This window comes from Echinops telfairi, unplaced genomic scaffold (genome assembly GCF_000313985.2).
Source record: "Echinops telfairi isolate 266 unplaced genomic scaffold, ASM31398v2 ScPeMD7_60;HRSCAF=208, whole genome shotgun sequence".
NCBI lineage: Eukaryota > Metazoa > Chordata > Mammalia > Afrosoricida > Tenrecidae > Echinops > Echinops telfairi.
In genome coordinates, this window is record NW_022103958.1 from 38375438 (window position 1) to 38387959 (window position 12522).

Sequence of the window (12522 nt, forward strand, 5' to 3'; positions counted from 1 at the left end):
TTATAAACAAAGAATTCTGGCACGGAATGACAGTGTTTGTATCTCTTCTCCTTTTCCAAAAATGTACTTGAATAGGGTTAAAAAAAAAAGCCAGCAAAACTTCAATTATCTTCAGTTTAAGTCCTATTTTAAACTAAAAAGAACATAACTATCCTCTAGTTCTCTAATATTTCCTCCCCTTACTAGTATGGTCTTTGTTTTACCTCATTAATTTTGCTAGATGTGTGTATGTTCACTTACATAATTAAGACCATTTGATGCCTGAAAGCCAAGATAGATAACTCTTCAGAAACAGTAGGGGTACAGGAAGAGAGGAGGGGAAAGGGGAGCTGATAGCAATGATGACTGTATGCCCAACCCCACTCAAGGGGAATGAATAACCGAACTGCAGGTGAATATGTACAATGGATGGTGTAAGATATAGCAAATAATAACAATAATATATAATAATAAGGGCTCCTGGGGGGTAGGGTGGGGGAGGGAGGGGATAAAGGAGGGCTGATATCAAAGAGTTCAAGAAGAAATAAAATGTCTTGAAACTGCTGATGGTAGCAATTGTAAAATTACATTTGATCTAACTGAATTATGGGTGGTTATAATATCTTTAAGAGCACTCAATAAAACGATTAATAACAATTTTAAAAGGCAGTAAGTCTTAACAATCTTAGGTTAAAATTATTACTACCACATTCTAGTTCAAAGGTAAGTTCTTTTCCTAAGTGCAATACAGTATCTTTCATTAAACCATGACAACTTATAAAGAGATTGCTTATTTCACAGCAAGACAAGCAATTAAATCCATGAAAAACTTACTTGTTCAGATGTTTTCTAGCTGCAGGAAGACCAGACATTTCTTCATTCAGGACATATTTCTTAGTTCCCATGCAGTAGTTTTCTATATATTCTGCCCAATGCAACTGCCGTACATCAATATTAAATGTCTACATTAATGAAAAATATTGATCGCTCTTATGAGTAACTGTTATCACAACTAGTCAAAAATTCCTATTTTTCATATGAGCCAATCTTAAAAAACACAATTATAAAATGTTTAAATAAAGAATAAACTTGCAAAATCTTATTGCTAGTCACAAGAATGGTTTCATTCCTATTTCATACCTTCTTTTAAACATATACAGATTTGGAAGATAATCTGAAACTCATCAAGATCTGAAGATGAGTGTATTAAAAATAAAGAGAAACATGAATTATTTTATTTTAAAATAATCCCATTGTTTACATTTGTGTACTCCTTACTACTTTATGCATTTCCCATTCCTTTCTATTTGCAATCTCCCTTTTCTTCAATACATACTGTACACCACACACAGATGAATTTTTCTAAGAACACTGTTGACATCAAGAGAGAGAATGTGCAATGAAAACCCACGTAGTTTAGGTAACAGAGAGTAGGCTATTTGATGAACAGAGCACATATCCAGAAAGGAAGCCTTACAGAAATGCTTCCTGATGGCAAGCTGAGAAGGCCATGTACCACTGGGTGCTCCTCAGTCTTCAGGCAGATGGAAAAAAAATTTTTTGAGTGACAAAGAGATTATTCACTATAAACCATCAAATAACTGATAATAGCCAATTCTAAACAAACAAAAACTGCTACTGTAAGTGAATCATGAAAATATGGTAACACCCCCCCCACACTGGAGGCTCTAATTAAAATAGGCAATATTATGAGACACTTACATATCTGAGTAATTGAATTTCAAGAGGAAAAGTGGAAAAGAACTGGATAGAAGCAATACAAAAATCACGATATACCAAGCTTCAAATTCAAAACACACACACACACACACACACACACACACACACACACACACACACATCTAGGAATATAACAATAAAACTGCCAAAAGCAAAAGACAAACATTAAAGAAAAGGCCATGTGGATTACCTCTGACGGGACAGTTTCTAGAACAACAGCTGACTTCTGAATAGAAGCAATGGAAGCCAGCAAGACAATGAAAACATGCCTTCCGAGTGCTGAAATAAAATATCTAACTTAGAATGCTATACCACTAAAACTATCTTGGAAAATAATGATGAAATAAAGACGTTTCCATAAAATAAAAATTGAAACATGATACCAGACAATCCCTACATAAGGATATTCCCAGATACAAGAAAAACGATTCCAGATTGAAGTCCAGAGATGGAGGAAGAGATAATAAAGTAATAACAAAATGTAAATATGTTGGTAAATCTAAATGAATACTGACTGCATACACTTTTAATACCTGCTTGTGAGGTTTAGCACAGATCATGTTCTAAAAACTGTATTTCAGACAAAAAGAAAATAACCCTACAGAGAAGAAGGAATGGCGAGCAAAGATACCAGTAAATAAACAACTGAACCTAAATAAAAACTGATACAAATAAAGCAACAAAATCTAACAAATAAAATAATTACACCTACATATGGAGTTTAAACAAAGAACTAAAGTAATGAGAAACCCTAGAACTTGGTGAGGCTAGTAAGCACAACTTTAACATCGTACAGCCCTAAATATCATTATAAAGAAGGCTATAGAAATTGCTTAACCTGTTGTTTGGTATGCATGTTAAATCAACAACATAACCTCAAACACACACACACACACACACACACACACACACACACACGAGCTTAAATTCAAAAGTAGCAGAGGAAAAAAAATAGAATGAATACACAAAAAGTAATTTTTGAGGAAAAGTTTCCTCAAAATTCAAGAAAAGGTGTCGGGTGGAGCATGTGAACATGTGTAGCAGCAGCCCTGGGGTTGATTCCACAGGGCAGTTCCAATGTCCTATGGGATCACTAAGGGTCAGAAGTGACTCCATGACAGCGAGTTTGGCTTTTGAGTTACAGAACTGATTCCAACTCAAGGAGAGCCACGTTCTGTCAGAGTCCGACTGTGTTCCAAAAGGCTTGGACCAGCTGACTTTTCAGAAGGTTATCACTAGGTCTTTCTTTGATGCGCTACCCTTTGGGTTAACAGCTGAGCATTTATTTAATTTCCATACTAAGAGGGGATATATGGAAATACTGATTGATAATAAAAACTGTATAAAAATATTTTCTGGAAAAAAAATATTTTCTGAGACAAAGGTGTTCGGAGAAAAAAAGCATATAAAGTCAAATGTTTTTTTTAACCAACATAAAGAAAATTTTGGTCAAACTTATACTATAAATACTAAGATAAAGTAACTTTAATTTACCACCAACAATTAACTGAAGCTTTAATGAGAAACTATAAATAGATCAACTTTCTTGATGTACAATGGTTATGGAAAATATCCAATTATTTCTCATGTTGCTAATGGCTCTCTAGTATGCTGAGTACTTTCTAATATAAAAGATAAAATACTAGCCTTTTTATCTTCGGCGTTTAGCTGGTTCATTAACATATTAACATTGTCAGTATTCCAAACCCAAGAATTACTTGTGAAATATTCAAGAAGCATCATTGCTTTATGAAGGCGAGTTATTGCTTTCATCATCCTGTATTGTAAGAAAAATGGACAAGTTCATATTTTGCTAGATTAGGGAAAATTCTACTACTGCCCAAAGTACCAGTACCCACCAATATAGCTATTATCATTAAAATACAATGCATAATTCAATAAGAATATTAAACCAGCAGGGTTTTCAAATATTTCTGCATCTTAGGATAACATTTTTTGAATGTGAAAGAAAATTTTCATAGCAATTAAGTTCATTCAATACACTCTACATAGATTTGTTCTAATACATGAAATTAATTTGCAAAGGGAATACTTTACAAGGTAAAATTTTAAGTAAGATACTAGACAAATAAGTGAATTAAATTAATATCCCTTTGTTTTTGTTTTTAAACTACATTTTACCTCAGGTGCATTTACCTGTAAATTTATAATGCCTAAGATTTTCCTGGAAATTCACAGTACTGTGTATAACTTTACAATTTCAAATCTTGACAGCTAAGTATACAGAAATATTTGTTTTCCATGCAGTCAATGCTATTTTAAAAAAATAACAACAACATTCCTTTTCACAATGATTGGTGCCACAATTTATCGTTTAAAAGTGCCATGATTTCAATGACTCCTGATGAAATTTCCTGAAAAATGAATTCAAACATTGCATCTCCCCTTTAGACCCCCAATAGAAATAAGGGCATTCACTAATTTTTTTAATTTGCTTCATTTTAATAGGGCAGGAACATTGATACTTAAATCTACCAGTTTACGCATAATACTGAAAGTCATTGATATCATTACACTAATCCAATTGGTAATAATTACAATGTAATAATTAGCTCTGATAAATAAGGAAAAAAAATTTTTTTAAACACCGAAAAGATCCAATTTCAGATAAAAGATAAAATTTTTTGGAAAAATATTTTAAAATAATTCCATTATGATTCCAACAATAAAAACTGGCATTATATGTAGTTTAGAAAGCCCTAAATTTAAGAATGAACTTAAGAAATGGAGAGGGGAAGAAAACCTGAATCCAGAATACTGTGAGAAAATGAGATAATAGGAACCATGAAAAGAAAAATCTGTAGTTCATGTAATAAAGTGATTCTAAAATAAAATCTCCACTAAACATGAAAAGAATTACTAAACAACAAAAGTCTGTTTGGTTATGAATGATTTATAAAGATTGGAAGCACGTGGGGGAGAGAGACACACGCTTCTTCCAGAAGGGAAGAAATCAGATTATTTTTGTCTGACAACCAACAGAGAGATATAACAGATTTGCAACTAAAACAATATACACAATCACAACCAATATGCACTCAAATGACATACACTTGATTAACTTGGTTTTCCTACATAGATCATGAATTATTTTTCACTGACCATTCTCATCTGGTCTTGAGACTCATTTAAGTGACAGCATTACCCTAAAAGCAATCATTGACTCAGTCATTAAAAACATGATTATAATAAAAATGGGGGAAATAAATTTCAAAGGCCATATACATAGGGAAAATGTATAGATGATCAGGCAACAAAAGTACTACATTGAATGCTATGGAGGGTAAAAAAAAGCAAAAGGTTGCACCATCAATCAGTCTTTGGTCAGGAATGTCATGCCACAAGAGCACGTGCTGTGATCATCTGGCCAGGTGTGCTCCAAGTAGTTATTTCTTTACTGTGGCAAAATTCAAATAATAACGACAATCCTTCAGAGAAGGGGAAAATCTTAATGAGCATTAAGTTAAGAGTCTCCGACTCCGCATTAGACATTTTAGGCCAGATAATTCTTTGCTGTGCGCTCTAAGGAGCTGGTCACATCCCTGGCTTATCATTAGATGCCAGGAGCCCTCCTCGCCCAGTTTCAATAATTAAATCTATCTCCATTTATTGTCAACAGCTCCCCAGGGAATAGAACTGTCCCTAGTTGAGAATCAAAACCCGCCCACTGCTGTTGAGTCAATTCCAACCCTTAACAACCCTCAGCCCGGAGCAGAACTGTAAACCCAAGGTTGCAAATCTTTATAGAAGGAAGCAGACTATCACATCTTGCTTCTGTGGAGCAGCGCGGGTGGGTTCAAACCACCAACCTTTTAGTTAGCAGCAGAGCACTTTAACATCAGCACTACCAGGGCTCCTAGTCGAGAAGCACAGATGAAAAACACCAGGTTCAGAGAAGTTAAGCTAAATAATCGAAGAACGAGACTATGGAGCTTCTGTTTTTGGAGATGTGTTTTGAACAGTGAAGCAATGGCCACTATATTTTAAGTGCTGAAATGAATAATTTACCCTGTTTCTACACGTAACAATACCAGGTATTCTAGTCCCCAATGATTAAAAGCCATGTGAGGTATGTCTTAGTTGTAACTTTTTATAATTACGTCAAGATATACAGCAAATCAGACTTGTAGCTAGCTTCGGCTCAAAATTCTGAGAGTAAAGTGGATACCATGAATGTTTGCTATTAATATAAAAGTACCATATTAAATCCCCCAATAAATAGCATGATGCCTAGTGCCTTGCTCAACAGTCATCTATACAAAAGTTTAAAAGGTACATTTTAAACTTTGTAAATAACATAAAATCGCCAAAATAAAAAACCTTATGTCCCATGTTGGTTTTAGATGATAAGCTCCCAGAGGTCAAGAATCACGCCTGCTTTGATATTTAGAAAGCTGGCCTCACAAAGGATAGATCTGACTCAAGTAAGAGTATTCTTTACTTGCTATTTCCCATTTGTAGCAGTTTTCATTTCTAAAGATGGCTGCAATATCATCCCCTGTCCTACATTTACAATTTCACCTCTTAAACCCCTCCCCATCAAAACTGAAGGTCACTTGTAACCAATAAAATGAAATGGAAGTAACACCATAACTTCCAAGGTTATATTAGTAAAAGTGATGGAACTTTCTGCCTTGCTCACTGGGATACTCACCCTTGAAGCCTTCTGTTGCCACGCATGCTGTCCAACTCCCCCTGAAGTTGCCATGTTGTGAGGAAGCCCAAGCTGGTCCATGTGGACAGACCACATGGAGAGGCTGAGGCTACAGGCAGAGAGAACGATGCCTGGCCACCCCAGCTGCTCTGCATCTCTTTAGTCTACTTCCCTCCACACTGTACCTGCCAGAACCATCGAGCCAAGCCCTTAGAAAATGCCTGGCCACAGAAAGCATCAGAGATAAGCAAAGTAATTGGATTACGCCACTAACTGTGGGATGTTATGCAACAATGATAACAGGAGCGATCTTAGCACTGGTGCTAGTGCTACAATACAAACTAAAACACATCAATGACTTTAATATCAAGTAGTTGATAGAATGGGGTTATTAGGGAGACTGCTAGTAAAACCAAAAGGGTTATCAGCAGAAGTCTACAAGAAAATGAGGAAGATAGTTTTTTTTTAAAAGAAGACCATCGGTTTGACAAAATTTAATAAAACTGTTACCTGCTTATTATGCATAACAGAAATTATAATAAACATGCTATCAGATTTGGGGCCAGTATTGAAGGCGCTTTCTGGCAATCACAGTAAACAGAGGAGAGATGATCCTAAAATCCCACTACTTTAAGTGGAATTTGAAAGAAGCATAAAGGAATTCTTTAAAGAAATGGCTTTTCAGCATATATCGAATCCTGGGTGGGGCTTTAAATACCTTTGAAAAGCTTCAGAAAACACTAAGGTAGTGCTTCGTAGCATCTTTCTGACAGACAAAAAGCTCTCTCCTAATCACAGGGACACATCTCACAGAAACCTTATTGTTTAAAGACAGGATTTAAGAGTAAACTGTATGAAGGAGGTTGTTCCACAGTAACCTCCTATGGGAATCAAGAAAGAGAAGGGCATTTTCTCAGCAATCTGAAGGTATGACTTTGGTCTAATGGAGTAAAAGGTTTTATAAATAATTTTTTTTTTTTTTTTTTTTCGCGAACGCAGTCCCCCACTACCACAAATTATGCAGTCGAGTTTCCCACATTTGGGGAAATCGCAGGGGTCAGCACATCCGGAGTGCAATGGATAAGCCTCGCCCTGGGAAAACCACCTTCGTGATCATGGTATCTCCCCTGCCAGGTAAGTATTATAAATAATTTTTAAAAGAATTATATGCTTGCAATTAAAGATTCGGTGACTACAAAATGCTAAAAGGCCTCTGGATCAGAGTTCAGGAAACCATGGCCTGCAGGCCAAATGCAGTCCACTACTCTGTTTTTGTAACATGGTCGTGACCACGTTAGACGGTCTCTGGCTTCTTTCACACTACAGTAACATAACTGAAGAGAGACCAAATAATCCATAAAAACGAAAATATTTACTATATGGCTTTTTACAAAAATAAGTTTTCTGACCTCTCCTTATGCTCCCAACTTTCTCTGAGTAGGGTCACTCAGTGCACACACAACCCATTTCTTACACAAGAGGAAGGACGACTTAGATGGCAGAGACAAGAGACTAGAGGGTCTTGGCAAACTTCCAAGGCAGAGGACCGAACCCTACTTAAGAAACTGGCACGATGAGCCCGGGTGGATGTAAGAACTGTTATGGCTCAATGACAGCTGTGTCTCTCTTGTTTTGCCTTTTCCTATCCAAAGCTATCACCCTATGCTTGCCCCCTATGTTGGGTATAAGGGGCTGGAATAAAACTTTTCCCTTTAATTCATGGGTTTTCAAATCAATACTTCAGGAACTGTACTTGAGGAGCTATATTCACAAAAGTATACTCCTCCAGAGCCGCATCCACAATTGGACATAATTTTAAATACAATCCTGGTATAAATTTTTCAGGGGGGAGGGCTGGCTGTAACAAACTACACTTTCCAAAAAATGGTTTAAAACAGTATCTTCCTTCTCACCTCCTTATTTATAACATGATCTCAGTTATTATCTCCTCAAGAGATGGGGGCATATGGCTCCTTTTCTACAATATGACAAGGCTTATCACTCGTTTGTAACTAAAAGAGTGAAGTGGCGGCGAGACTGCTTGGCTACCATACCTAGGCCAAACGAGACAGTGTAGTCTCCTCGCTGCTTGCTAGAACACTTCCCCCTTCAAGTCTTCAGTCAGTCCTCCATGCCAAAAGGCTCTATGGAGAGATCTGAAACTACACACAGTAGCAGTGACGCTTGGCCAACCATCCTCCCAGCTGCCTCACCTCTCTACTTCCCCCAACTCTTTTCACCTTTAACCTCCACTTGACCACAACCACAGTACAAGTTATAACTCCACTGCTTAATTAAGCCCGTCCTAAATTCCTTATTCTGAGAAATATAATAAAATGAAACATTTTTACAAAATGACTGTTGCTGTTTTATACCATGTTTAACATCACTAAACTTGAGATAATTTGTTATGTAGCAACATCTACTCTGAGTTAATTGGTGAACTTTAGCTATTATTCATTTTCTACATTTACTAACCTCTCTTTATATAAGGAACTGCAATAAATTTAAGGTGTTTCAGTTTGGGAACCAAGTTAGACTTTTCTAGCCGAGACTGCCACACTTTTATTCTTAAAAAGCATGCACTGTCATTCATAAATTTTCATCTGCTTTCTAGTGATAAAAAAATAAATGACAAAGATTGTATTTTACAGATCACTCCAGGAAAAACTAAGATAATTGTGATGTATGCTGGCTTTTCCCAGAAAGTATTTTTTTTCTGTTCCAAGATGTTTTCATTCAACATTTCTCACATATTTCAGTATTCAACATATAGTGCTAAGAACATCACAGTCAACTAAATGTATAGAAAAATCCCTACATGTAACAGATTCTGATACTTTTATTTTTGAGCGGCTAATGGAAATTCAACATTTTCTTTACATATACCCAAACCCTGAACTCGCCACTAAAATTCCAATGCAGTTTTAAAAATGCTCTTACATTTCATTGTGCCCATGTGGTAAGGACACTAAAAGAAGATTATTTAAGTTTGTAGGGCTCCATAAAAGTTTTAAAGACAGGCTAAAACAACTATAAGAAAATAGAAAGTTTTACATTTGTCTTTTTAAATTATACAATTTCCAACTTGGAAAATCAGTCAAAAATTGTGATTACCATATTATAAGCTGAACAGGCAGCTGGCATATTTTGATATTTAATTTTCTAGAAGCATCCTTGTTTTTTCATAAAATTACACCATCTGTTTAAAGCAAAAACATTTTACCCATAATCCCCTATAAAACTGACCCCTAGTTTTTAAAGGGGGAGAGGAAAGAGGTTCAATTTCAGCTTATAATAACAATGACAACCTGGGTGTTAGACATTTCCATATCAGGGATCTGAGAATATCAACAGCCAGATAAAATGTGATACAAAGTCTCTCCAAATACCTCCAATTATTAGAAATGTCCTGACATCCTGATTGTGATTGCAATTTATTAGATTAGTAAATCTAAAGGTAAAGCTCATGCTAGCGACTTTTAGTCTCTCCAGCAAGCTTCCACCACCTTACCAATACATAGTGTATTTACGGCTATTCTTACCACGGTCTCTGACCTGTTAACCTGAATGCAAGATCGAGCAATAATGCAGGTACTATATGGTCGACACCCTTGTAATAAAGAACCCATAGGTCATTGGAATAAAACTTCCAGGAGGGGCATCTTACTACTTGGTTAAAAGGATTCATATTGAAGAAATGAGTCACATAATATCCTGTACAAAAAATAAAGCATCAAAGTATCTTGAGTGTTATTTGTTATTCAGGCAAAGAAAAATTAAAATTAGAAGTGGAGACAAATTAACATTTTATCATCCAAACTTTAGAACAAATTAGACTTACAAGACGACCTTTTCTTTTCTGACAAAGTCTTAAATTCAAGAGTCTTCGCATTCATAAAAGGCCATTAAGCCTTCTCATAAACATAAACAAATACAAAGTTAATGTACATTTTAGTGTAAGCATGGGTTGTTTAAAAGTCAGAGGAACAGAAAAGACAGAGCTAGTCACCATTACCTTGGGCTTCGTCCCGTCATCCTGAGGTAGATATCATACAGGAATGCTGGGGCCTTATGGCTCACAGCAATCCAGTAATGATATAAAAGGTGATTGGAGGTTAGATTTACATAGGGCCGTCTGAAGGCCTGTTCGAGAGGATTCCTCTTGAAAGTGGAAATTACATGGTATTCTGAGGAAGAAAAGTTGTGTAACAGCTTTGATAATAACCATGTAATGAAGTTTGGGGAAAAAAAGTCATGTTTTACAATGCAAAATATTTATCAAAGATGTCAGAGTTCTCTCATTAAAAAAAACCCTTTTCTATTCTTGATAGTAGCTAGAAGAATATGAATAGTGGACTGAACTCAAGTGGTTTTAGAACTGCCATTTGTGAATTTTAATTAGAAATGTCCTGAGCAGTTGATGGTTTTTTGCTAAAATTTACTGTTAAATTATTTTGGATGTTTTACCTATGCCAGTCTATTATGTCACTTTCTACACTTCACCTCTCACGACAGCTTCTTTCTTTCTGTTCCTCTTTCCAGATACTTATCACTGTATTTACTTTAAAAGAAAAGGAAAGCCATCCTCCTCTGATTAAGTTGCTCAAATTAACAGATACCGAACAAGCATAACACAACCCACGATTAACTTCTGCTGTAACTTATTTAGGTCATACAATGCCAACATTTAATCACGCCTAATATCCACATTAACACTATAATAGAGAAGCATATTGAGTTAGTCACTAACAATATGCTCAACGTGGTTTTATTCAACTTTACAGAACATTAAAACCAGCCTAACTTATTTAAGGTGATTCAAGTATTTTCTTTTAAAAGAATATTATTTTAAGAAATACCATAACCATTAAGTCATTCTAAATTTTAATTTTTGCTCTATGCTCTAAAGGTCAATCTTTAAATTGAAATTAAAATGCTGTAGAAAAACTGTAGGGCAGAATGATCTACCAACTCAAAAAAATGTCTTTTCAAATGGCTTTAAGTTATCCTTATCCTATTTTAGAATTAGTAGCATATTATACCACACTGAATTTGTGACTATACATAAGATTAATAAAATAGAAAATTTTCTTGCAAAATGCATCCTACTTCTGAGCTACTTGATCTCCTCTGATACACTAAATCATGCAGGTGAAAATGATATTGCCCATCAGACAACATCAGGCCTAAGGAAACCCATAAGGGAGGTTAAAAAGATTTCCTTTTATTTCATAGATAAGTTATAACTATTACTATAGATATCAGTAAAAATAAGGCAAAGGTCAAAAAGGGATGGTGTACAAATATACAGCAGAATTTTAAAAATTTGTGAAGCCCTACTATGACCCATACGTATATTGATAGATATTACTTCTATCTAACAGCCACTTTGGCTGTTAAAATAACACATTGGTAACTCTGCAACCTGAATGCCTTGTGGGTTATTCTAACACAGAAACGTGGTGGACATTTAAATTCTTCAAGTTTTATTCTAACATTCAAAAACACAAATTAAATCATACCAACTTCACCCCAGTGGAAAGGATTAGTGCTGCCTGTTGTACAATTATACACCATCATACTCCTGGGTCTGAAAGAAAAAGATCAAAACAAGGAAACACAGAAAGAGGTCAAAGTCACCCATCCTTTATCTTAGGTGATATTTCAGTAAAAATAAGTTAGGATGATGGGTACTTTCTCTATACATTTACTGTTAAAATAATCTTTAAAGGATTTTTATGGTTGATTTGCTATTTACAACTCCTTTTTCTAATCCTCTATTAAAAAAAGTTTTCATAAACACACACACACACTCCTTCCCTCTGTTTTCTCCCTTATATTTGCATTAGCAGCAATGCCTCATTGTATATGGAAAGAAATGAAAAGAAAACAACAAAACAAGCAATGAATTCAGATCTCCCTACATGCTTTCCATTTTAAGAGGCTCTAAGTTATTAAAGAAAATTTTTAAATTATGAGCTGTGTTCCTTTTTGCCAGAAACAATACAAGGGAGCTGCAACAAAATCCATACAAAAATGGAATTAAAAGATGATGGAATTTTTGCAAGAATTCTTTTAGCATCTTCATTTATTTATGTAATCGTATCTCCTTTTTTTTTTAAGGC

General features: G+C 35.2%; 1 protein-coding gene and 1 non-coding gene across 2 annotated transcripts in view; both read right to left on the bottom strand.

Moving 5' to 3' along the window:
• Window positions 1-12522, bottom strand: part of FAR1 (fatty acyl-CoA reductase 1) — a 74650-nt gene that overhangs the window by 6360 nt on the left and 55768 nt on the right. The window contains exons 8-11 of the mRNA XM_004711559.3: window positions 11920-11987; window positions 10413-10584; window positions 3367-3496; window positions 814-941 (exon numbers count right to left, since the gene is read on the bottom strand). Coding sequence (XP_004711616.1) covers window positions 814-941; window positions 3367-3496; window positions 10413-10584; window positions 11920-11987 — 498 coding nt within the window. The remainder of the gene's footprint in view (window positions 1-813; window positions 942-3366; window positions 3497-10412; window positions 10585-11919; window positions 11988-12522) is intronic.
• LOC115869895 lies at window positions 7378-7536 on the bottom strand. Its single transcript, XR_004046420.1, has one exon. It is a non-coding gene; the product is annotated as a U1 spliceosomal RNA (small nuclear RNA).